General features: G+C 42.2%; 1 protein-coding gene across 4 annotated transcripts in view; it reads left to right on the forward strand.

The window, feature by feature from the left end:
• Nucleotides 1-13,859: 13,859 nt before the first annotated feature.
• Cdk5rap2 (CDK5 regulatory subunit associated protein 2) overlaps nt 13,860-26,873 on the forward strand; it is a 191,053-nt gene continuing 178,039 nt past the window's right edge. For all 4 annotated transcript variants that reach the window (XM_057784811.1, XM_057784814.1, XM_057784812.1 and 1 more), the window contains exons 1-3: nt 13,860-14,053; nt 24,133-24,200; nt 25,559-25,626. In XM_057784811.1, coding sequence (XP_057640794.1) covers nt 13,995-14,053; nt 24,133-24,200; nt 25,559-25,626 — 195 coding nt within the window. In that variant the 5' untranslated portion in view covers nt 13,860-13,994. The remainder of the gene's footprint in view (nt 14,054-24,132; nt 24,201-25,558; nt 25,627-26,873) is intronic.

The following is a 26,873-nucleotide window of genomic DNA, read 5'->3' on the forward strand; positions in this document are numbered from 1 at the left end:
AAACGTCGCATTGTCTGAAAATCTGGGTTTTATCTCTGACCCTTGAAATATTTCCAGAGTGGTAAAGGTAAAAGCAACTACTTTTTTGTAACCTTAAGCCCTTGTCTACTGTACCTGAATTAACAATTGTTAGAAAATCCTTATAGATGACATAGGTGGCCAAGTGAATCAAATCCACGATTTCAGAGGGTCTAGACATTTAGTCTACCTCCTAAGGTCTAGAGAAGGGAGAAAGGCTGAGAGTGGTTTTAATTATCAGTGGTCAGTGACCTCATTAGTTAGACCCGTGAAATGACACCTCCTTAAAACTATAACCTGAGGAGTTTGGACAACTTTCAAATTAGTGACCATGTAGAGATGTAGGGATAGACTGTTCCAAGACAGCTCCTGGAATTTCTGCTACCCGTACCCATCCACTTGGCATTTCTGAGTTACAGACTCTGTAATAAACAGGTAAGCACAAGGCAAGGGTCCTCCTGAATTCTGCCATCCATTTTAGCACAGTAGCAAGCTAGAGGAAGAAATCATAGAAGCATTCTGACAGAGTCAGCACAGGAGGCCTGGATTTTCACAGACATCTGACATGGGACACATCTCAGTGGGACTGTATTCCAAGGCAATAGGATCTTATATTGCTTCCAGGTAGACAGTGTCAGAATAGCAATAAACTGTGAGCAAATATTTTGTTGTCGGCAAGGATTTGGGGAATAGCCTGCACATATATTTGTTGTCTGTCTTAGTGTTTCTATTGCTATAAAGAGACACAATGACCACAACAACCCTTATAAAGGAAAATATTTAATTGGGAAACATTTAATTAGATTGAAAGGGTTAGTCCATTACTGTTGTGTGAGGAAGCATGACAGCATGCAGGCAAACATGGTGTTGGAGAGGTAGCTGAGAGTTCTACATCTCTGAAAGCAAGAAGAAAGACACTGGGCAAGGCTTGAGTATTTCAACCTCAAGGATCACCCCTAGTGATACACTTCTTCCAACAAGGCCACACCTACTCCAACAAGACCACATCTCTTAATATTGCTGCTCCCTGGTGGTCCAGCATTCAAACCTATACACCTGTGGGGGCCATTACCATCCAAACACCACAGGGTCAGAGGTGGACTACATGAGAGCATCTGAATTGGCTTCCCTCCATTTTTCTTTTTCTGCTGTGAGATGATGTGTGCAAGTTGATAGCAACGGCTGTCCTTTGTTTTGCATCCCATTAAAGTAAAGGGCTAGCATCCTTCATTCTAGAGAGGCTCAGAAAATACTAATAAATGAGAAAAGGAATCCTGGGTAAATGTAGTGGACACTGCCTATACATTGCAGCCTGGGACATTGAGTTAGTGCTTGATTCGAAGACCAAAGAGGCTGGTGTTTGTCCTCTGTGAGGGGCCCTGGGAAAAGTTCAGCCTTCTTGACTAGTGGAATGATGCTGATGCAGAAGATTCCTTAGGGAGGCCTCCTCTGTGGCCTGGGCTAAGGATCCTCACACTTCCACACACTATCCCTCATGCTGAGTGGGTAGGACGCAAACCTCTTCTGAAGTGTGGATGCTTTGGGTGCCCTCCCCTGTCTGCCTTATTTTCAGAAACTTGTTGAACAGACAGGCTACATTCTACCCTTTTACATGCATGCGCACGCACACACATATCAAACATTTCAGAATGAGCCATTGTCTTTAGTCACCATGGAAAAGGTATTATACAGTCTTAATTAAAGGGAATTTTCTTTTTGACAAGAGATGAAGTTCTCCCAGACAAGGATAAGGGCATTAAGGATTGCCTATTAAGATTCTGCTTTAATTTAGATAATAATTTGTGGATAATTAACTAAATTGTATGGACACCAATGGACCATGAATTTCCCAGAGGAATTGCCTAAGATGCACAGGACTTAAAATGTTGAAAGAACAGATCAGAGCCTGGCAGTGGTGGTGCATCCTTTTAATCCCAGTACCCAGGACGCAGAGGCCACAAAGCTGGCCTCAGTGATTCTCCATAACCACAGAAGGTTACATGACCCCTTTATTTGTGTATCCTTCCTGACACTAAAGGTAACACCAGAAGGATACATACCATTTACCCTCAGATTCAATTAGTCAGGTTTTTGTTTGCTATAACGAATCTTAGCTGTACCCTGATGCACTCACTATATGAAACCTTGCATACTCATATACACTTAAAATTAATCTTTCTCCTTTATTTTTAATGAAGAAAACTTATGCTAAAAAAGCATATTATTAATTGACACATAACTCTACTCTTGAGTTTCTTGGCAACCAATGGAACATGAAAGCTGAGTCTTGAAATGTCAACAGAAAATCTATTTGTCTGGGTTCTAAATAACAGGTCACGCTACCAAAATATTTTTTTTTTTTGAAGCAGAGAAATACAGCTTCCAATGCAGGCTTTCAACTACAGGCTTTTAAGAAAGTCATCTAAACTGGCTTAACCTGACTGTAAAAAGAGGAACAGACTTATCTCCTACCATTGCAGTGAGGCTTGGTGAAGCACTCAGGCACACTCAAGCCCTACGGTGCATGGCAGGTCACTTCCTCTCTCCCTGCTACTTACCAAGTTTTCAAAGAGGACATTACAGAACAATAGAGTGTTGTCCTTTCTCTAGTGAGTGAAGAGCTGGATCAGAGCTTTGTCTTCTGATGAGAAGGTCAGCGCAGACCCTGGGGTTGTCGTCAGCCCTTTGCTAGGTTTGGGGAACATTTGAAACAGGATGAGTTGCTGCTGTTTCTTTGTTTTTTTATAGGTGAGCCAGAGGACTGAAAAGGCAATGTGATATCTGGGCACATCCTGTGGCATCATGGGAATCACTGTGCTCACCTGTTAGAAATGGGTGTGTATGGGGCTGGAGAGATGACTCAGAGGTTAAGAGCATTGCCTGCTTTTCCAAAGGTCATGAGTTCAGTTCCCGGCAACTACATGATGGCTCACAACCATCTGTAATAAGGCCTGCTGCCTTCTTCTGGTCTGCAAACACACACAGACTAAATTAATAAATAAGTATTTTTTAAAAAAAAGAAATGGGTGTGTACGCATCTATATTTTGTGAAGTAAGAAAGATGAATGCTTAACAATCTGCACACTTTAAGTCTGATCCACGCCTTAACCTTCCAGTGATCGTGGACAACACCGACCCCATCTGGAACTAATTCAGTGTTCCATGGGTATATCAGGAGATTTTGTTGCTGTTCTCCATGGGGCATTTATATTACTGATTTCTATTATGTGAGAGCAAAAGAGTGTTTATGGGTTCAGGTCATTGATTCTGGTGAAGACTGAGTCATTCGTGCTTTCAACAACATTTAATGAATACTCACCATCTTCCAGGAACTGTAATAGACCCCAGAATGCAGAAATTAAAACCGTCCTATTCTGAGAATCCTAACACAAAAGAGAACATGCTTTCTCTGGAATGATCTGTCTGTACATGGTATAAATTACGCTGTGATTGGTTTAATAAAGAAGCTAACTGACCGATAGCGGGACAGGATAAGGTTACATGAAATATACAGACTAAGGACTTTGGAAAGAAGAAGGATGGAGATAGAGGAGTCCCCAGTGAGACACACAGAGGAAATAGGAGGTGCAAGATGAAAGAGAAATAACACCACAATTAATGCAGGTTAATATAAATGAGTTAATTTAAGTTGTAAGAACTAGTCAGTAATAAGCCTGAGCTATTGATCAAGCATTTATAATTTATATTAAACCTCTGTGGATATTTTGGAGCAGCTGCCAAGACACAGAAAAACTCCACCTACAAGAACACATGGGGCATTACAGTTACATGAACACTCAAATCCTTAACCTGGAGAGAGAAAGATTTCCACTAGGTCATTGGGGATCTTTTAGAAGTGAGGAAAATCTTTTTTCTTTATACTGAAATAATAGTTATGCTATAGCTAGGTAGACTTAGGCTAGTTATGTACAATATAATACTTCAGGGCTGGGGATATGGTTCAGTTGGTGGAATTCTTTTCTTTTTTTTCTTCTTTTTTTTTCTTCTTTTTTTGGTTTTTCAAGACAGGGTTTCTCTGTGGTTTTGGAGCCTGTCCTGGAACTAGCTCTTGTAGACCAGGCTGGTCTCGAACTCACAGAGATCCGCCTGCCTCTGCCTCCCGAGTGCTGGGATAAAAGGCGTGCGCCACCACCGCCCGGCAAGTCTGGAATTCTTTTCTAACATGCATGAAGCATTGGCTGAGAAATCCCAGCATCATATGAACTGTACTGATGTCATAAACCTGTAATACTAGCATACAGGAGGTAAAGGCAGGATGATCAGAAGATTAAGGTTATCTTTGGCCTTATGCATTTGAAGCTAGCCTGGGATACAAAAATCAATAATGGTGAGTGTCTCACATCAAGAAATCTCAGCAATGCAGTGGTAGAGACAAGATTATTGTCATGAGTTCTAGTCCAGTCATCATTATATAATGAGTTTCAGGCCAGTCTGGAATACAATGGGAGACCTTCCCTGTCTGAAAAAGAAATCAGAAAAAAATTAAGTCACTCATTCATAAAGTTATACATGCATGTTTCACTTGACATTTGTAGATGGTTACTTTATTGGACACCAAAGACTGAGATCACTTCTGTATTCCCTGAGAGTTTTGTCAGGGAATACCATGAGATATCCTACTGTGGCAATGGTTACATAGATGTAAGCTTTCTGGAAACAAAATTGGTTCAACATAAAGTCAGTCTCCAGCTCATCGTATAACAGATGGCTAATGGCCATCATGAATGTAAGTTTGAACCAGATGTGATATTGTATGCTATAACCACAGCATAGGGAAGCTGAGGCAGGAGAATCATGGGTTCAAGACCAGCCTGGCAATATAGCAAATGAGACTCCCCCGAAAAGAAATATCTCCAAAATGACTCAGCAGGAAAAGTGCTTGTGGCAAAGCATTTGGACTTGAGTTCAGATCCCTAGTGTCTAGGTATAAGCCAGGCATGAAGGTAAATTTATAACCATGGTTTTCAGGGGCCAGAGGAGTGGTGACATGCAGACCTTGGATCTTACTAACTAACCAGTTTAGCAAAACCATGAGCATCAGGTTCAGTGAGAGAGCCTGTCTAAAAACTAATAGTGAAGGACATCTGACATTGAACCCTAACTTCTACACATTTGCTGGTGCCCATACATTCATACACACCTATGGAAACACACACACACACAGTTCACACATACAAGTATCACACAGGTGCACTTATATGAATATCACACATACATTCACATACAAGCTCGGAGAAATATGGAAGTTGGGGCCCATATGAGGCTCCAAAATATTCTCCTCAACTGTAGCCACAGGGGTTTAATGGCATAGTGAAGATAGGCTTAGCATATATGAAGCCCTAGGTTCAATCATCAAAACCAAACACATTTCAAATCTGATTTGGAGGACGCCAGGAAATTCACAGTATAAGCAGTAGAAACAGTCTCCTCCACTGACTCACTGAAGGCATGCATCCTAAGCCAAGAACCCCTGGCTTGTTGAATAGAGCTCTCATTGATGTTCAGTCTCCTCTTGTTTGTGGACTCTAAGGATCTGTTCAGGATGAAGCCTGTGCAGGGTACTTGTCACTCTGTCAGACAGAGCAGCTGGGGTCTGGGGGAGGCAGAGAAGCCTGATGCTCATCCCTCTGTGGCAGGAGGCACTGTAGCCTTCCCAGGCCAGCACTATTCTGTGCTGTGGCACTTTGTAAGGAGCAGGCGATATTTACCACCCACTTCTGCGTCTCACATACTCTATGTTCACCTTTTAATCTGCAAAATGTCCAGGCAATTTATTGACTTGATTATCCTCCTTTGCCTAGAGCAATTGTTATTTTACATATTTAATAAAGGGCTGTGAATGATGATTATAAGCATTCTCTGAAATTTTGGGATAATTTCCCCAGAAGCCTTTGGCCGTCTTCTGGTTTTAGATATCCTGAGATGTGCCTTTGACACTGAAGCTCATCAATGTAAGCTTATCATGTATCTGTGTTTTTCTGCATTTTATAATGTTTACAAGTGTCAGGTTTTGAAGAACAGGAATTGAAGCTCAAGTTCATGAACTTGCTCCATGACTTCTGACAAAATTGGTTCATAAGTCAGAGTCTCAGTTTCTTTGTCCCAGTAAGAATGGGAAAAGAGCTTCTCTCAGGGTTGTTTTGAGGAAGTATTAAGAGATGAAGAACAGGGATTGGGGAGATGCGTCAGAAGTTAAGAGCACTGGCTGCTCTTCAAGAGGTTCTGAGTTTAAGTCCTAGCAACTACTTGGTGGCTCACAACAATCTGTAATGAGATTTGATGCCCTCTTCTAGCATGCAGGCATAACACTATATACTAAATAAATAAAACTTAAAAGAGAGAGAGAGAGATGCAGAAAAAAGTTGGGCCTAGTGGTGCAGAACTGTCTTTGGGAGGTCGAGGATGTAGGACCTTAAATTAAGTTCAAGGCCTATCAAAGATACTCAGTGAGTTCAAGGACACTCTGGGTAAAATTTCTCTCTCTCATACAAAGCCAAGAATTTCCCACTCACACAAGGTTCAATACTGTATAGCACATATCTTCTTGCCCATACCACATACATTGAAGAATGAGACACAGGCTTTGTAAGTAAGGTTAAACAGTTGCACATCCAATTGGAGGTTTTGCTTTCTTTCCATGAGCCTCAAAAAGTAACACTACTGTGGTTTTGGTATATTCAGGTTTCCCTTTATAGGGAAGAGATCTTATTTATAAAACGTTTCCCAAAACCTGGATCACAGGAATTTGATCCCTATCCTGATTTTTTATTTTTCTTATGTTGATAAAAGAAGGTTTTTTTCTTTTGTGTCTAATTATGAATACTTAATTCAGCTGATTGAGGGAAGAGATTTGACAAGCCCACCAAAAGGAAAGGTTATGTAACTTAATAGTGAGCATGGGCTTCAGAGTGAAATCTGGGCTCAAATTCAGCTTTGCTGTTTAGCTGCTTGCATGGTGGCTGGGAGGAAAATACTTTATCTTCTCAGGTTCAGTAGCCAAGAGATCAATGACTTGAACTAGGAAAAGACACATTAATGAGAAAAAAAGGAATGTCATGTTTTATAAACAGTTATATGTTCAAGAGTTTATACAAAAGAAGTAAAACTCAGAGAAGTGTGAGCCAGTGAGTTGATTTAATAAAAAGAAAGGAGAGTTGGCCTTCAGGAGATGGTAAGTCATTGGGAACTGACAGTAGACCATTACAAAGGGATGCTTATGCTTTGATTTTAGGAGGAAAGGGGGAATGTAAGGAATCCTTCTTTATCTTGTTGGGCTTATTTGTCTTTAGCTCCAAATGATCCTTAAGCCAAAAAGACACATTTGATGCTGACATGTTAAGTGACCAGTCAAATTTGTTCCTCCCCTCAACTTGTCAACTGTAAATCTGGAACATAAGCATTCCTTCCCAGGGCTGTTGTGAGGGTTCAATGCACTTGGGTCAACATTTGGAGTATTCAGTGAGCTCAAGTCCTGGTAGGTCATTTCAACTATTCATGGAATTTTTCAGCTGAAGAGGCCTTGGTGTTGTGATGCAATGCATTCTGTACACTGGTAAACATAAAAGTAAAATAAAATACAAGGGCCAGAAGGTTGAATTGGCAAGTGGTGCTAATTAGTTGGGCTTTTGTTTGTTTGTTTTTGTCAGTTTGATACAATCTAGAGTCATTTGAGGAAAGAGAACGTCAATTGAGGAACTGCTTCCATGAGATTGGACTGTAGTAGGCAAGTCTGCTGAGCATTTTCTTGATTAATGACCAATGTGGGAAAGCCCAGCCCACTGTGGGTGTTACCAACCCAGGCAGATGCTGGGCCTGGATTATATAAGACAGCAGAATGAGCAAGTCAGTATGTATCTTTCTGTGGTGTTTACTTGATTTCCTTTTCTGGATTTGCTTCAATAATGGACTGTGATGTGGAAGTGTAAGCTAGGTAAATCTTTTCTGTCCCCAAGTTGTGTCATAGCGTTTATCTCAGCAATGGAAAGCAAAGTAGGATAAAAGCCAAGTGGAATGTCACATTATATTGATGCTTTCCCAACAATCTTATCCTGTTCCTCATAAAAGGGTGTGTCTTATCCCCTTCCTTTGTTCAATTTTATTTTATTTTATTTATTTATTTATTTATTTTTTTTGTTTTTCAAGACAGGGTTTCTCTGTGGCTTTGGAGCCTGTCCTGGAACTAGCTCTGTAGACCAGGCTGGTCTCGAACTCACAGAGATCCGCCTGTTCAATTTTATTTTAAATTAACATAATGATTGTATTCCTAAGTGTATTTCAGTATATGTACACAAGATATACTAATCAAATCAAAACAGAAAAGATTTTCAGTTCCTTATTTCTTTATATGTGGATACTTTGAGTTTTTCTCATTTGGTTCTTTTCACATATATATGCCTTTGTGAACTATATACACCATGCTCTTATCATCTTGAGAAGAAGTCAGGAATGGAATTAATTTAACAAACTGGCAATAACACTTACCATGTGCATAGCCTTAGGCTAGATGTTGGATTTATTATAGTGTTGATAAACCAGCATACTGTGAAAAGGAAGTGGGTGATAATTGGAAGCTATCTCTCAATAAGAATGTTGGATGTTGCAATCTAGTTGGAAAGAGTTCTTCAGAATAAGGAGGTCTTTCAGAATACTTCTGACCTTGGGTAAAAACAGGCTGGTTTTTTGATCTTGGCTTGGCACAGCCTGGGGATAGAAGAGAAGCTTGTGCAGATCTAGGCCTATATTTGCAACAAGACAAATAATAGCAATTGACTTTAACACACAAAAATGAAATAAATTTATGTAAGGCCTTACTAATGAAAATAGGTAATTGTGGTAGTTTGAATGTAATTGACCCTTATAAACTCATAGACAGTGGCACTTTTAGGTCTGGATTTTGGAGTAGGCATGGCCTTGTTGGAGGAAGTATGGCACTGTAGAGGGGCACTTTGAGGTCGCATGTGCTCAGCCCACACCCAGTGTCTCAGTTCACTTGCTGTTGCCTTCAGATCAACTTGTAGAATTCTCAGCAACTTCTTAAGCACCATGTGTGCCTGCACACTGCCATGTATCACTTACCGTGATAAAAATGAATGATAAAGATCTGTAGTATAATCCACCCCAACTAAAAGTTTTCCTTTAGAAGAGTTGCCATGGTCATGGTGTCTTTTTACAGCAATAGCAATCCTAAGACAGTAAATGAATTACTGATTAAGAAGGGATGATAAGAAAGTTCTTCCTTAAAGTTCAATAAATAACTTTCAATAATAGAGAGGAAAGAATGGAAACACAAAACCACCAACTGGCAAATGACACTGTCTTGTTTGGCTTTTTTTTCAAAACTGTTTTGTATTTATATAGAGGAGTGTGTGTGTACGTATGTGTATGTGTGTGTGTGGTATGTGTGTGTGTGTCATTGTGTGCATATGGAGATCATAGGACAACTCCACATGTCTGTCTTTGCTTTCCATCTTGAGACAGGGTCTCTTTCTTGTTGTTTGCTGCTAGTTTGTCAGGTGACTGGCCTGTGACCTTGCAGGGATTCTCCTTTCTCTGCCTCCCACTCTGCATAGGAGCCTTGCTACAGCATCAGGCTTTCACATGGATTCAAATCAGGTTATCATGGTTGTGTGGTAATTGTTTTCCTATAGTGGCATTGGGTAAGATTTAGAAACACGTGGTAAAATTACTGTAGAAGATTGAAAAACAGATTATAAAATCTCAAGTAGTTCAAATAGCTTTCCATAAGACCTATTTTTTTTTGAGACAGGGTTTCTGTGTGTAACTGGCTGTGCTAGAACTTGCTTTGTAGACCACCTGGCCTTGAACTCATAGAGATCTGCCTGCTTCTTTCTCCCAAGTCCTAGTATTAAAGGCATATTATATCACCACCTGGCCCCACAAGATTCTCAATAATTAGGAAGGAAAAATAATACTTTTATTGTAGCGAACTTGGCATATGAAAACCTCATCTAAAATACGAGTTGCTATTCCAATCAGTGAAACATATCAACTTTACATCCCTCCTTTTCTACACCCTGAGAAGAGCATAGCATCTCATTTTTGTAATATTCTAACTGTAAACACATCATCTATAGTTGATTGTGATTAAAAATCAAAGAAACCTGATTGAAAAGCATTCTAGAAAATACCTGGCATAAACTTTTAGGAAGTTAATTGATCTCATGAAAAATAAAGAAATGTCATTTACTAGTGGAGAGGAACAAGTTGTGACAGTAAAGTACTGTGTCGCCCTTTATACAATCAAAGACCTGTAAAAAACAAAGCTAATGAGCAATCTGAGTACCTTGCAATCAAAACTATAGCAAACTGTATTGTATCAGTGAAACTTCTTTTTTTCTTATGTTTGACAGCAGCTGTATTATGTTTGTATAACATGTGAATATTTCAGGGAGCTAGGTAAAGGTAAATATGAAGAATTCACACACACACACACACATACACACACACTTGCTATAACCTCAAAATATATGTCCATGTTGGCCTTAAACTCATGATCCTCTTGTTCTAGCCTCCTGAGTCCTGGGACTGCAGGTGTGTACCACCATACTTAGCTTTCTTATACTTCCTTTGCAATAGATTTTTAAGTCTAAAATTGTTCTTAAATGAAAATCCAGGAAAGTAGATATGGCCTTTGACAAATCTCTTTTTCCTCTCTGAGAATAATTTTCTCCTGTTAAAACTCTCTCCACAGTGAGCAAAAGATTCTTGAGATAACCAGCTCATAAAGGAGAAAGGTGTATTTTGAGGCATGGTTTCTGAGGCATTAGTCCATCGTTATTCGTCCCCAGGGTTGTGGCAGTGTACACCAAGGAAGGTTGCTGCTCCCCTGCTGGTAGCCAAGAAGCAAATACTGAGGGAGAAGGGAAGCTGCAGCAGAATCCTGTTACCCCCTTCAAGTGCATGCCTCCAATGACCTGCCTACCTAAAGTGGGTTCTACCTCTTAAAGATTATACCATCCCCCAGTAGGAACATCAAGGGGATTTGGCTGTGGCTTCTGTCACTCACTTGATCACTGAAACTGATTTGGCTGGCTAGGCTGGTGCCCCCTTCCTCTTTCACTTCTTCATGGGTGCCCTTCAAGAAGCTGCAGTCTCCATTGAAAATGGCATCTTTCCGTAATGGAGAACTATTCTTCCATCGAGGGCATAGGAGAAGTTGGACTCCCCTGTTAGAACTACAAGCAAGTTCTCATAGTCCACCATCTCCTAATAGCATCACAGGCTTGTGACTAAACTTTGATATGTGGAACTTTGGATACAAACTGTAGTGCTGCTCATCTGTATGGGGGTGGGGCAACTATCCTCTTAAACTTCCTTGTATCAGGAAGAAAGAATAGACTACAACAAAGAGCAATGTGAACATTTTAATGTGCAAAATTTATTCTTGCTGTTAGTAATAGTAACTCTACTGTCTTGAGCTGTTACAACTTCAGAGGGTTCCTGCCAAATCAAAAGCATCTGGAAGCAAATGATTTCCAGCCACGCAGAATGTCCTTGTCCAAAGAAGTAATAATGCTGTCTTTGTGGGTGGACGACTGTTGTCAAGGAGATGGCTCCAGAAACCCCAAACAACTGATGGGGGTGATATCACTTCTGGGCTTGGTGGAAAGAAAACCCACAAAGAAAAAAAATGGGGTAATGGCCTCTCTGTCTCTAACCATGAATATGTTCCAGTCACAGGAAAAACAACTTCCGATACAGTTTTTCTTGTGTATAATTGATTCTATTTTCAGTTTTCAGGTTCACCAAAGGTTAAGCTCATAATCCACAAACATGGTCTTACTGAATAGGACAAGCAATTAATCCGAATGGGAACTTCCTATAGGTTCTTTTTAGTTCTCTACTACGATTTTGTATATGGGAAAGCCAAAGTACTGAAAGGGGAGGAATAAGTTGTAGTTAGAATCTAGGCCTCCACAGTTCTAGTAATGCAAACCTATCACAGCCACCTTGAAACATTTGCTTAAAGAATGAGTCTGGTGATCATAGCATTACAGTTCTGTGCTATCTACACTAGACTTGATGTCTTCCTTTGATTCCTGCTTTGGTTTTTACATTTCATACATGTATACAGTTTCTTATGATCATATTCATCACCTCCCATTACATTCTCTTGTCCTGATTCACTCCTGATGACTCCTTTGTTCTTTCGAACGAATCTCTCTCCTACTTTCCAGTCCCTTTTCTCACCACTGAGTTTCATTAGAGTTGCTTGTATGAGCATGGATGGGGGTTATTCATTGGAGTATGTGTAACTTAGCATGGAAGCTGATGACACCTCCTCTCCCAGCAATAACAGATCTCATGTCTGAATTATAAGTTCTAAGGTGAAAACAGATCTGAAAACTTGGGGAATATTGCCTGTCTGAACCACTTAAGACGTTTGATTTCAGAAGCACCTGGGCTCAAATCACAGCTCTGACTCTTGCCCGTTTGTAAAGAAAGAATATTTGGGGGGGGGGGGTTTGGAAAATGAGAATGAAGATGTGAACACATAGAATTATTATTGACAGATTTCCTAAAGATACCTCACATCATCCTCACAAAAATCCTACATGATAGGTAGTAGTCCATTCTCTCAGATTGAGCATTTGTGCTTGTCGGTCAAGGTTACCAATTTCGTCCCCCTAAACCACAGAATATGGCAGGTAAAAGTCTCACCCTAAAAGTCTGGAGTTAGTGGTGTCCAGTACAAAAAGCCTGGTAACTGCAGAGTCCCCAGCCAAAAAAACAAAACAAAACAAACAAAACAAAACAACCCAAAAAACTAACAAAACAAAACAAAAGAAAACAAAAAACGGCAGGACGGTCTGCTCTACAGTTAGCAAGCACTGTTCCATATCCTTGTATTCCCCTCCACCTTCTTTCCCCCTCTCCTCTGTCTCTTCCTTGCTCTCTTTCCCTCTCCTCTTCTTCTCCCTCTCCCTCCCCACTCCCTGCTGTCCCCTTGCCATTCCTCTATCACATACCTGTGTTGATTTATTTTTAAAAAAGTGAAGAAAAACTCTTGAGAATGGGAGGGTTTCCAAGGGAAAATACCTGAAATTCTAATTTTTTCCAGACCATTATTTTTGATGGCACAGAATGGCTCTTCTCAGAATATCTTCATTCTCTGTTCATGAAGGTTAAAAAATGGTTCCAGGGAACTCAGATCTCAATGCAAGGAGCTAAGGATCTGGTTTTAGTGGATAGTAATCTTATTTATCACTTAGGGCAAGTTATTTCTTCTCTCTCAGTCTCAGTTTACTGATTGTTGGTCCCTGAGTTCTAATGGTAACTAAATGTACTGAGAGCTTTGACATGAAGTATTGGTGATACAGGTATGAGGCTTCATACTCAACCTGTAAATAGTTTATACTAGCGCTCCACAGGTGTTATTTTTTTAAATCGAAGAATTGAGTTATCTGAGTTTCAACATGAGGCAGAAGTCTTTGGGTAGAGGAACCAATGCGCGAAGGGTGGTGGGGAGTCAAGATTACAACTGCAAACACAATTACATATTATGAGCAATCCCACCTCCCGCTTAAATTAACTGACGCGGGCGGAGTTTTACCCTCAACAAATATGGTTCCTACCTTGGCTTCGGCGCGAGTGCTCTCACACTCAAAAAAATGGCGGCCGGCCTCTCTTAGTATTACAGTTTATGTGCGCCGGTTCTGCCCTGAGTAAAGATGGCACCCACTCAAGCTTCTCTGCCCGGTTTCAGGTCTGGCAGGGCGGCTTCACCGCCGGTGCCTGATGACCCCGCCTTCTTTCCGTAGGAAGACGCAGAGGAAAGATGGCGGCAGCTGCGGTTTGAATTCCAGCCGCGCCGCTAGACTGAGAACAAGAGCTGGGTTGGAAGGGGCGGGACCTGGGCAGCCCAGCTCGTCGCGACAGCTTGGAGAAGCAGTGGCGCCGCCGCCGTACACACCGGTGCCACCGTCTCTGTGTTCATGATGGATTCGGGGATGGAAGAGGACGTCACCCTGCCGGGGACCCTCAGCGGCTGCAGGTGTGGCCCTGGCTTTGGGGTTCGTGGTAACTGGGGTTGGGGTTCGTATTGATGGCGGTTCTCTCCCTTGAGGCCCGTGTGTGTTGGAACCTGAGGGTGTCCAGGCAGCTCCACATTCGTCTGTGATATTCTGGAATATACTCTGAGAAAATGTGTGGAATGTAAGGGACTTTTTGAAAGAGTGGGAGGAGATGGGCGTAATTGGGGTTTGTATTAGTAGGGGCTGGTTGGGACGGGGCCCCTAGGGCACTTAGTGATTCGTTCTTGTCTGAGAATCTGCATTCACTATGGGAAGTGTGTTGTTATTTTAGACTTTCTAAGGGCTCACACACCAGCCACCCAGGACAGAGGCATCATTGCAGGAGTTAAGAGCCTTGGCTGGAGATGGACGGAACTGGATTCAAGTCCAGCCCATAAATTGACTATGTGGGTGACCTGGATAAAGGACTTCTGCTCTGCTCTGTAAAATGGTAATAGGCACATGTGCCCTCACCAGAATTGAGTGAGACGAAAAGAATTCTTGCGAAGCAGTTCTCTTGGCAAGGCTAGGAGCTGACTCAACAGTGTTGAAAGGGATGATCTGTGCTGCCATCACTACCACTACTACAAGTTGTGTCTTCTGTCCAAAGCCCTTGGGACCAGAAATTAGATTATTTTGGATATTTTGGAATGGGTTGTTGGCATGAGAACTAACCTAGCGCAGTGTCTAACTCAGTGGATCTGCTAATACTCTCTTTCATCCCCCTGCCTTGACAGGGGAGATGCTACATTCATTTCTGGTAATTCACCTCCTAACCCACTCTAGGCCCTCCAGGCAACTTTCCTTGTTCAGGATGAAGTTCTGTAATGTGGCTTTCTAGTTTCTTCATAGCCTGCTGCATCTGTCTCTAGCTTCCCCTCTCTCTGGTTCCCAACTCTCTTTCCTATGTGTGACTGTTAAGTTTTGTGTCAGGAATGATCTTGCTGTGTTGTTTCTTGCTGCCTTAGTTGTTCTTCCTACACCTTTTGCCTTATTAACGCCCCTGTTCCACTGCTAGGAAACCCTCACTGCTATCCCCCTCCTTGAGTGGGCTATCTATACTGTTCCAACTCCTCTCACCTGTCTCTGTCTGAACCTTGTTGACTGTCATCAGCACTGTCCAAAAGAAATATGACCTATGCTGTATATTTAATTAAAAACTGTGAGTAAGCCAGGCATGGTGGTCTCACCTTTTCCCTAGCACTCAGGAGGCAGAAGCAGGTAGATCTCAGAGTTCAAGGCCAGCTTGGTCTACAGAGCAAGTTCCAATATAGCCAGGGCGACACAGAGAAACCCTGTCTCAAAACAGCAACAACAACGACAACTTTCTGAATTCACAATTAAAAAGAAGAAAAAGAAACAAGTGAATTCCTTTCTTTGTGGTGCTGGAGTTTGAAGGCAGGGTCTCACATGTGCTCAGCAAGTGCTTTACCACCAAGCAGCAGCAGCTTTGGAGACAGGTGAATTAGTAACATACTTTATGTAGCTTAATATTTCCATATATAGTTCTAGCAGAATCTATAGAAAAACTTGTTGATGGTGTATTTTACATTTTTCAATCTTAAAGTTTGACATCTGGTATGAAATTTTACACTTTGTTTCCTTTTCCATTTGGACAAACTGCATTTCAAGTCATAGTTAATGACTTGTGTATTGGACAGTGCAGGTGCTAGCCTTTAACATATGGTCACCACCAGATAAGATGGAGACCTATTTTAGAACAGGAACTAGTTTTGTTCATTTTAGCAACCCCACTTCCTACCCTAGTGTCTTGTATATAATGGGAACAGAATGACATATATTAAGTCACTGAGTGAAAACTGATTCTTTGAGGGGCTGCTTTTGTCCATATTATCTGTGGGACCCCTAAAGCACAGAGAGCTGAAAAGAATGGTCTGGGGTCACATGATAAATCAGGACGTAAGTCTTAGCTTCCTGACTCTAAGCCCGCTCTGCCTTCTGGTTAGTCTAAACTAATCAAACAGGGTATTCCAGGGTTCTTGTAGACCTTCTGGTTAGTCTAAACTAATCAAACTTGGTATTTCAGGGTTCTTGCTGATGTTCTGGTTAGTCTAGCCTAATCAAACTGGGTATTCTGGGGCTCTTGCAGACCTGGTTAGTCTAAACTAAGCAAACTGAGTATTCAGGGGCTCTTTCAGGGCTTCTGGCACTGAAATGGCCCTTCAAGAGATTCAGATATATTCTGGGAGGAATGGCTCTCCATTAGGTGACCACAACAGGAGAAAATAGTTCTTGTAGCACCAATTCTAATTGGTATTAGTAATAAAAATCCAGAGTCAGTTACAGGGTTAATGCTGAAGATCAGAGAAGTAGAGAGGCCAGCTGCTAGAGAGTTCTTTCACCTCTACTAGTGCCCAGACAGAAGGGTGGTCCTGCCCTCAGACTGCATCTCCAGACTCCATTTGTCTCCACCAAATCTCAGACTGCATTGAGTTCCTGTCTCCTTCTGCCTTACATTCCTCTCTCAACCCAGCCATATCCCTCCTGTCTCTACCTCCCTAGTGTTGGGATTAAAGGTGTGGGTTACCAAGTGATGGGATCACCTTTGTGTGAGCTCTTTTTCTCTCCTTTAGACAGATTCAGTCTTCGTGCCCATGGTGGTCTTGATCTAACAGAGATCCCTCTGCCTCTGTCTCTGGAGTCCTGGGATTAAAGGTGTGTGTCACCACTACCTGGCTTCTAGTGGCTTAGTTCTGTATTCTGATCTTCAGGCAAACTTTATTTGTTAAAACATGAAATGTTACTACACGTTCCCAGGATAAAACCATAGCTTTTCATTTTAATATGTTGCTTTCTGAGTACCTTTCTCTTGGTAATTTGCAAACTCCATGTTTACAGCCTAAAGTGAGGCCAGTTTGTCTGTGAACCTTTGTTTCATTAGGTCAGGGTACACTATTTGCTTTGAACCTAATCCTTCTGTGTGTTTCAAACAGCTTTATCCTTGTGTAATTTGGACCCAGTGATCCCGCCCCAGTTAAGAATTTACTCAGGAGGCAGAGGCAGGCAGGTCTCTGTGGGTTCGAGGCCAGCCTGGTCTACAAGAGCTCATTCCAGGACAGGCTCCAAAAGTACAGAGAAACCCTGTCTCGAAAAACGAAAAAATAAAAATTAACGAAAAGAGAGAAATTTACATCTTTTTATGTAGAAAGATCCTGTGCTTGGCAGTCAGTATGATAACAAAATCAGATGACAGTATAAACCCTCATTGAACCACTTCCTAGTTATGCTGCTTTGACTAAGTCACTTATCTTACAAGCCTCAGTTTTACTTTGTTGATAACGTATTTTATTGATGGCCATGCAGTTGAAGTAAGAGTGTACATACTAGGCACCTGGCACCTAGTGGAGAAAATGTGAACTCAGTGTGTGTTCTTAAATTCCTACTGTTGGCAATACAGGATCCTCAACGCTGCAGCCCTCAGTTCATCTCTTTGTTTTATGCCAACTGTCTGCCTGTGCCTGAGCTCAAGCTTATTGCTCCAGCACGTGACTATTAAGTACCTGTTGCCATATCACAAGCAGGCTGGAAGGAAATGTTTAGCCATAAGCGCAGTTTTATTTGGACCATCCTCATGGATGCCAGGAGAAAGGGTCTGAAAAGAGGTCAGGGTAAAATCAGATGAAGACTTGGTGTTAGTGGGAGGGCTAGCTTGGATCCAGAGCATTCTTGAGGAGAACTGTGGTTCCTCGGTCGATAAAGGACCCGAGTTTGATCACCAGAACCTCCCTACAGAATGCTAGGCTTGGTGATGTGTGCCAGAGGGCTGAGATCAGAGGATCCCTAGGGTTAACAGATGAGCCAGTGTAGAAAATTGCCAACCCCAGGCCCAAGAAAAAAGACCCTGTTTTAAACAAAACTAAACAGCCAAGGCAGATGGCTCCTGAGGAAAGACCCCCCAGATGAACTTCTCACCTCCCTATGTCTCTGAACACTCGTGTGCATACTTGCACACTGACATATGCCCCCCATATGAACAGGTGTCCATACATGAACATATAGCTTTTATATCAAAAAGCTTACCCATTGAAAGAAACTACAGGATATAAATGGTGTGTCAACATAACCATAATTCAAATTTAAAATATTTTCATTATTTGAAAAGAAACATGTGTCCCTTAGCAGTCCTTCCTCATTTTCCTATTGTCACCCCGACCCCACTTCAGACCCCGCGGTCCACAGTCAAGATTTTTGAGTCTATAGATTTGTCTGTTCATATATAAAGCACCTTATAGTACACATTCTTTTGTGAGATACACTTTGCAGCTTTTTGTCTTTTGTGTCAAATAATAGTCTGTTGTACCTATGTACCATGTCTTGTTCATGTCAATGGATGTTGTTACTTTTTTCTGTCTATTATGAACATTGTTATGAACCTTTAATTGGATATGAGTTTTGTTTAGACACGAGTTCTCTTTGAAACTATGGAATTCCTGGTTCCACACAGGAGTAGAACTGCCAGACTGAATGGAATCTCTGTGCTTGTTATTTGAGGGACTGCCAAACACGTTTCAAAGATGGGGCCCATTTTTCTCTCTCACCAGCAGTGTTTTGTAGGTTCTGGGTTTTTGTATTTCACCAGCAATTCTCACTGTCTTTTCTACTCCAGTCACCATGGTAGGTGTGATATTATGTCACTGTAGAACTGATGCTTTAATGCCCGATGGTAGTGTATATCTTCTTATGTGATTCTTAACCACTTGTGTGTTTTCTTTGGTGACATGTCTTTTTTGCCCAGATTAAAAAATGTAAATTATTTCAGCCCCACAGTTTCAGTTCTGCATATCTGCCCTAGGGGCATCTTCATACATGTACACAACGGGACCAGTGTATAGATATTCGTACAGCAAGTTTGTAAAAGAGCTGCTTAGAAACAAGTTGAATTCCAGTTAGCAAGGGATCAGGTAAATATAAATCCTTTCAAAAGCACCTTTTAGACTGTATGTATCTGTAGCTAGAGGAAGGGTGGTGTAGAGTATCACACTCACTTTAAATGCATTGGTGTGTGTCCATCCGCTTGTGTCCTTTCATGGATCTTCCTCTGCCTGTTGCTCCCCACCTTGTTCTTTGAGATAGATTAACCTGGTGCTTTGTATATACTGGCGGACCAGGAAGCCCCAGATGCACGCTTTAGCACTGCCCCTACCAGTGGTGGGGTTATAGGCATATGCCACCACAGCCGGCTTCTACATGGTCTCTTGGTATCCAGACTGAGCGGTTTATGCATGTGCAGCAAACAGTTTGCCCACTGAGCTGTCTCCCCAGCCTGCATTTCTCTTATTTTAAGCCAGAACATGAAACTGTGATTCTCTGTATATAAATGCCCAGACGAAGGTTAGGAGGCACCTTGTTTCTGAAGTCATTGCTTACCTCTTAGGAAGTGACTGGGTTGGGACTCTCTAGGGAGAAAGAATGTTAGGTATGTCTGATTTTCATCTTTATTTATTTTTTTTTCTTTTTTTTTCTTTTTTTAATTAAAATTTCCAACTGCTCCCCGTTTCCCATTTCCCTCCCCCTCCTCCCACATATTGCCCCCTCCCCCCACTCCCCTCCCCCATCCCCACTCCTCTTCTCCTCCGCCCAGTCCATTCCCCCTCCCTCTCGATACTGAAGAGCAGTCCAAATTCCCTGCCCTGCGGGAAGTCCAAGGTCCTCCCACTTCTATCTAGGTCCAGGAAGGTGAGCATCCAAACAGGCTAAGCTCCCACAAAGCCAGTCATGTATTAGGATCGAAACCTAGTGCCATTGTCCTTGGCTTCTCATCAGCCTTCATTGTCCGCCATGTTCAGAGAGACCAGTTTCAACCCATGCTTATTCAGTCCCAGTCCAGCTGGTCTTGGAGAGCTCCCAATAGATCAGTTCCACTGTCACAGTGGGTGGGTGCACGCCTCGTGGTCCTGATTTCCTTGCTCATGTTCTCCCTCCTTCTGCTCCTCATTTGGACCTTAAGAGCTCAGACCGTTGCTCCAAATTGGGTCTCTGTCTCTCTCTCGATCTATCGCCAGATGAAAGTTCCTGTGCCATTCTCCTTGGCCTCTCGTCAGCTCTCATTGTCCGCCACATGCCGAGAGTCCGGTTTTATCCCATGTTTTTTCAGTAGCAGTCCAGCTGGCCTTGGTGAGCTCCCAATAGATCGGCCCCACTGTCTCAGTCGTTGGGTGCACCCCTCATGGTCCTGACTTCCTTGTTCATATTCTCTCTCCTTCTGCTCCTCATTATAACCTTGGGAGCTCAGTCCTGTGCTCCAGTGTGGGTCTCTGTCTCTATCTCCATCCATCGCTAGATGAAGGTTCTATGGCGATATGCAAGATATTCATCAGTATGATTATAGGATAGGTTCATTTCAGGTTCCCTATCCTCAGGTGCCCCAATGAACTAACTGGGGACATTGCCCTGGGCATCTGGTAGCCATTCCAAGTTCAAGTCTCTTGCCAACCCTTAGGTGGCTCCCTTACCTAAGGTATGAGTTTCCCTGCTCCCCTATCCAACCTTCCTTTATCCCCAATCACCCCGATTCCCCCAGTTCCCCTCATCTTCTCCTTCACACTTTTCTCTCCCCATCACCCCTCATCCCCATCCCACCCCACCCCCAAGATTCCAATTTTTTGCCCATCAATCTTGTCTATTTCCCATAGCTGGGAGGATATCTATATGTTTTTCCTTGGGTTTACCCTCTTGTTTAGCTTCTTTAGGATCACAAATTATAGACTCAGTGGCCCCTATCCATGGCTAGAAACCAATTATGAGTGAGTACATCCCATGTTCTTCTTTTTGGATCTGGGTTACCTCACTCAGGATCGTATTTTCTATTTCCATCCATTTGCATGCAAAATTCGAGAAGTCATTGTTTTTTACCGCAGAGTAGTACTCTAATGTGTATATATTCCACACTTTCTTCATCCATTCTTCCATTGAAGGGCATCTAGGTTGCTTCCAGGTTCTGGCTATTACAAATAATGCTGCTATGAACATAGTTGGACAAATGCTTTTGTCATATGATAGGGCATCTCTTGGGTATATTCCCAAGAGTGCTATTGCTGGGTCCTCCAAAGAACTCCTACAGCTGATAAACGCCTTTAGTAATGTGGCAGGATACAAGATCAACTCCAAAAAATCAGTCGCCCTCTTATACACAAAGGATATGGAAGCAGAGAGAGAAATAAGAGAATCATCACCTTTCACGATAGCCACAAACAGCATAAAATATCTTGGGGTAACTCTAACCAAGGAAGTGAAAGATGTATTTGACAAAAACTTTAAGGCATTGAAGAAAGAAATTGAAGAGGATACCAGAAAATGGAAGGATCTCCCTTGCTCTTGGATTGGGAGAATCAACATAGTAAAAATGATTTTCATCTTTATGCATTTCTTCTCTAATTAAAATTCATGGCATACAGTGGAAAAGGATGTTCAGACACAAACAGCAGTGCACTTGTTCATGTGATTGTTTTTTTCAGGGTGAGTCCAGTTCTGCTTGAGCTCTGATGGCACTGCCAGTAAAAAGCTTAGTTCCCTTTGGGTTTTCTAGTGTGAAAGACAGTTATTTCTGGCAACTAGAAGCACAGAAATAGATAGCTTCCTTCAGAGAGGCAATAAAATAAGGCAGGAGGATGAGGTAGAGAAGTGCACTCGCTCTGGGGCCCAAGTCCTTCCTCTCCTGTCACATGGTAGATGCTCATTGGTTTATGAATGTTCATCCGTTCATCCAGCAAAGAATGGTGGCCATGCCTTGTGCTGAGGCTAGAAGACCCTTCCTCTTCTCATTTATTCTTCATCATCCCTACCCCTGGCGTCAGGAGGCTATAGTAGTGAGGAGGTGCAAAGTGTACGAAGTGAAATCAAGCCAGTGTAGGCTTCCTAACTTTACTTTATATTTATATCACAACAAAAGAAAAAAAGCAAAATTTAAAATAGCAACCATTCAAAAGATGGTGGTTGAATTTGATTTTAGTCTCTAAAATTCAGTGTAGAAAATAGTTTGTCCTTTTAGTGATGCTTATTGTAAGAATTAGAAAATTAAGGTGAAGGAAAATATGTCTCTTCCCTGTGAGTAATACTTTTGGTTCTTTGGAATATTTTCTTGGTGTTAGGTATTTTGTTGCTCACCACATTTCTCAAGAAATTGTAGAATTACTTTGCATGTGATTTTTCATGATTGAAGCATGTTCTAGTTAAGTTTCCCCAGTTATCTTCATAGCTGATCTACTTTAAGTGCTCATTTTCTTGGTGTTGGACTTTTGTATTTCCCGTTTTTTGCTTGGTGTGATCCTGATAGCCTTGTTTCAGTTCAAAGTTTGTTGATCAGGAACTGTCTGAGGTGGGACACGTTCATGGAGTTAGAGGCAGGGAAAGAAAGTTGTCCTGGATTCATATTGAACTCTCTTTTGTAATCTTATTTTCATGTCGTATCATGGAGGCATTAAATATTGTCTTCCTCAGAGTAACTATTGCTGTGATGAAACACCATAACCCAAAGCAACTTTGTGGTCGGGAAGGTAATCTCACTTACACTTTCAGGTAGCAGTTCATCAGTGAGGGAAGTCAGGGCAGGACTTCGAGTACAACAGGAAACTGAAGGCAGAAGCTGATTTCGAAGCCATAGAAGAGTGCTGCTTCCAGGCTTGTTCCTTGTGGCTTCTTCATCTTTTTTTGTTATAGTTCCCAGGGCCACCAGTGCAGGGATGGCACCACCCACATTGGACTGGACGCTCCCCTATAATCAGTAATTAAGAAAATGCCTTACAGCCTGATTTTATGGAAGCATTTTCTCAGTTGAACTTTCCTCCTTTCAGATGACTCTAGCTTCTGTAGGTTGACATAAGATTATCCAGCACGGACATAAAAAGCTAGGATTCTAGAGTTGGTTCTTCGCTTTGCTGCCACTTGACTATGAGAGAGGCACTGCAACTCTCCAGGCCTCAGGACTTTCCTTTAGAAAATGCATGCACCTTCAGGAAATTGGCAGTTGGAAGAAGGATAAATATTTTATAAATTGTAAAGCACTGTATGTGTGAAGGTGGCAGTGATGTTCTGCTTTTGTTTCTGACTATGACAGGCATCTTGCTAGGCACCATGTGCCTTGTTTTTTTTTTTTTTTTTTTTTTTTTTTACCAAGCCTGTTACTCTGAAATAGAAGGCTATGAGCCTGGTAGAGGTAAAAACAGGACTTAGAACGGACTGCAGGGGCATGTCTGTTGTAGGTTACATTTCTGTCTCTGTCCCCAAATCCTCAAAGGGCTGCCTTAGACAGTGTCTCAGATCAGTGACATTTGCATGTTTGTTTGATGTTCCTCAAAGTTTGAATTTGTGCCTGTATTAATTACTTTTCTATTCCTGTGATAAGACATCATGACCAAGGCAACTTATGGAGAAAAGAAGTTTGTGACTTACAGTGTTAGAAGGTTAGAGTCTGTGACCATCATGGTGGGGAGCTTGGCAGCAGGCAGACAGGATACAGGAGCAGTATTTGAGAGCTTATGTCTTGAGTACCAGTCACTGGACTGAGAGAGGGAGACGGGGAATGGCATGGGCTTTTGAAGCCCCAAAGCCTTTCCTATGTGACATACATCCATTCAAGCCATACTTCCTAATCCTTCCCAAGCAGTTCCACTGCTTGGGGACCAAGCATTTAAATATATGTGCTTACTGGTGTCATGTTTTTTCAGATCACCATAATTCCTGATTTCTAGACGTTTAACTTTTGCTTGTTATGACCAGTTGATGATGTCTAACCAATAAAGTCAGATTCAAAAACCCAAGTGGCTTATAGCTGGCATAGTGCCTGCCTTCTCTTAGTCCATACTTATAGGTTCAATAGGTAAGTGACCATGAATATCACTCCGGTGTGTGAACTGGAACTCAGTGGAGCTCTCAGCTCCAAAGCCTGAATTCTTAAAGTTCAATGCTTACTGCCTCCTGGAAGCATAACACCGTGTCCTTCTTGGCCGTGGCCCAATGACTGTTGTATGAGGTCTATGCTGTCTTACAGGTTTCTTTTGATCAAGTGCTAGATCATCTCTCATCCCACTGTGCTCTCTCCTAGTGACCTTCACCCTATTCTGCCAAGTGAGCTGGATGGCATCAATGGCTTTGCTGGCTTGGGAAACAGAGGTAAGTGTACAAACCAAGAAAAAATGGGTAGTAGGCTAAGACCATGAGCATCCGAGGCCCAGAACCCACCTGAGTGTCCACAGTGGGCACTCAGCATTTTGTATATGTGTACTGATTTGCCCTTAATCTTCTTCATAAAGATGGACCCGAACAGTCCATGTGTGTGCCTTCCCAAGTGTCTGTGTAGGTAGTGCTAGTAATTTTCCTTGCTCAATTTTTTTAGAGATATTTTGACTCATTTTTTTTTCTCTTCTCTAAAGTCAGGAGATATACACAAAAAGAAGCTTTTGGAGCAGACAGAATAAGAATGAGAAGATATATTTCTAGGGAATATAGCTTAATAAGCCATCCCTAGGTTTTCCTTTGGGACCTGTTGACTTTTACTTGAAACAAAACATTTGATAAGCAGAAAGTTGTGAAGTTTGCCCTTTATTCAGCCCAGGGTGTACTTGTCTTCTTGCCAGAGTCTGGCCAAGCATTGGGATTCAGCTTGGAATGTCATTGCCTTTAGACTGAGAACAGATAGGTAAGAAGTTCCTCTGATAAATCATTTGATCCTGGTTATCCACAGAGATGTGTTAGGTGCTGTGACAAGGCTGGGAGAGGAAGGGAGTTAGATGAGCATTGGCTGAGAGACTGGACAGTGGATCTGAGAGTTGGCATCGGCCTGAGGTAGCGGAAGGATGGCATGAGCTTCTCCAACAGGCGTAGCTGAGCACCAACTGAGGACAGAAGAGAAACCCCTGTGCCCTTATTAGGGACACAGGAGTCTGCACAGTCTCTGCTCACAGTTGTCTGTGCCTGGGGTCTTCTGTTCTCTCCTCGGCCCACTGCTGCCTGCTGGCAGCTTAACACTCAGCTCCAAACTCACTACCTTCTTTGGCTTTCCTGGGTTACTGAGCATCCTCCATCCTCTGAGCATTATATATATTTGTTTTCATTATTTCTGTTGAGTAGGCATGGCAGATTTTAGGTTTGTGTGGCCTACAAATCAAACTCTTCATTGGTGTTTTAAGAAAGAGTTTGACAGCTGTGCTACCAAATCAGTTTGGTTCCGTCTCAGTTACTGACATGTGAGGAGGCGGAAGCACATGTCAGGACTGTCTACTTTGTCACATGACCCATGTAATTCTGGGGTTCATTGCCTTGGCATATGTGGCTATATTTCAATCAGTGTAGGTATTTTGCCAATATTGAGAATGTAGTAATTACTGATTTCAGTCTGTAAATGCCAGCAAGCCAAAAGTGCTTGTGGGTACACTGAGTGCTATTCTGATTTTGTCTCCTGCTCTTGTCCCCTTTAGGAATGCTGGACAGCCTGAATACACTAACAATTTTGTCTCTTTGCCTTTCTAAAGGGCTCCCAAACATGTCACAACAAAAGGTCTGGCCTTCCAGAGCCTGGAACATGAAGGACTTTGAAAATGTAAGTGAAGAAACCAAATCATGCTCCTCTAGGAAGTCATGTCTGCTGTCACTATGTAGCCAGACCAGGAGAGAACTGTTTGAGTTATGCCAGAGGCGGGGGAGGGGGTGATATACGCCATGTATTGGGGCTTTCTTGGCCTGGGCCTTATATGGGAGGCGGGGGGCATTTACATGTACACACAACCTGTCTTTCATAAAGGTTCTGCTAGGTTCTGACAGGTAATTGGTTGGTTTCTGGTGTCTAAAGATGAGAGTGTTGCCGTATTATTCAGTGAAGTGTAGCTGACAATATCATAGGTACATGATTTATAAGTCCACCTTGGTTCTTACTGCAACTCATGAGGTATTTTCTATTAGCAATTTTACAAAGGAGTTCTCAGAATAGGAGAGACTGATTTATGGTCATATAATAAATCTGTAAGAGGCAGAACTGGGATTTAAATTCATATTCCTTTAAGGTTTATTTTAATCTTTTTTAGTGTGTGTGGTATGTGCATGTAGTATTGTGTAGTGCATGCATGTTGAATATGCTAACGTGTAGGTCTGTGTGGTTGTATGTCAAGGCCAGAACAAGATGACAGTTATTTTCCTCTGTCACTGTCTGCCTTATTCCCTTGCGACTGAACTTTGGCAGCTGGGCTGGCAGGTTGACTGGCTGGCCAGAAAATCTGAGGATTTTTTTTTTTTTTTTTTTTTGTGGTTTTTCGAGACAGGGTTTCTCTGTGGTTTTGGAGCCTGTCCTGGAGCTAGCTCTTGTAGACCAGGCTGGTCTCGAACTAACAGAGATCTGCCTGCCTCTGCCTCCCGAGTGCTGGGATTAAAGGCGTGCACCACCACCGCCCGGCAAATCTGAGGATTTTCAATATCTGTAATGCAATAATTTAGGTCATCTCTGCTCCTCCCAGTGCTGGGCTCATAGGCTTGCTTGGCCCTGCCCAGGTTTGTTTGTTTGCTTGTTTGTTTGTTTTTCTTTTTAAGTGAGTGCTGGGGATTTGGATTCAGGTCCTGATGCCTGCATAACAGGAGCTCCACTGCCTGAGTTCACTTAAGCATTGTTGTTCTGCTGCATTGCCCCGCCCCTTTCATTTTGTAGACTTTGTGGCTGGTGAATGGAGCATGGGTAGCCTGTACCCAGTGCTGTGTTGTAATTGCCAGAGAACAGATTACTGGTGACAGGTTTGGTTTGATGCTCAGTGACTTCCAACATTGTTACCTTTCATTTGTTAGCAGAGGGGGTTGTTGCCA

Source organism: Chionomys nivalis, chromosome 11 (genome assembly GCF_950005125.1).
Source record: "Chionomys nivalis chromosome 11, mChiNiv1.1, whole genome shotgun sequence".
NCBI classification, from domain to species: Eukaryota; Metazoa; Chordata; class Mammalia; order Rodentia; family Cricetidae; genus Chionomys; species Chionomys nivalis.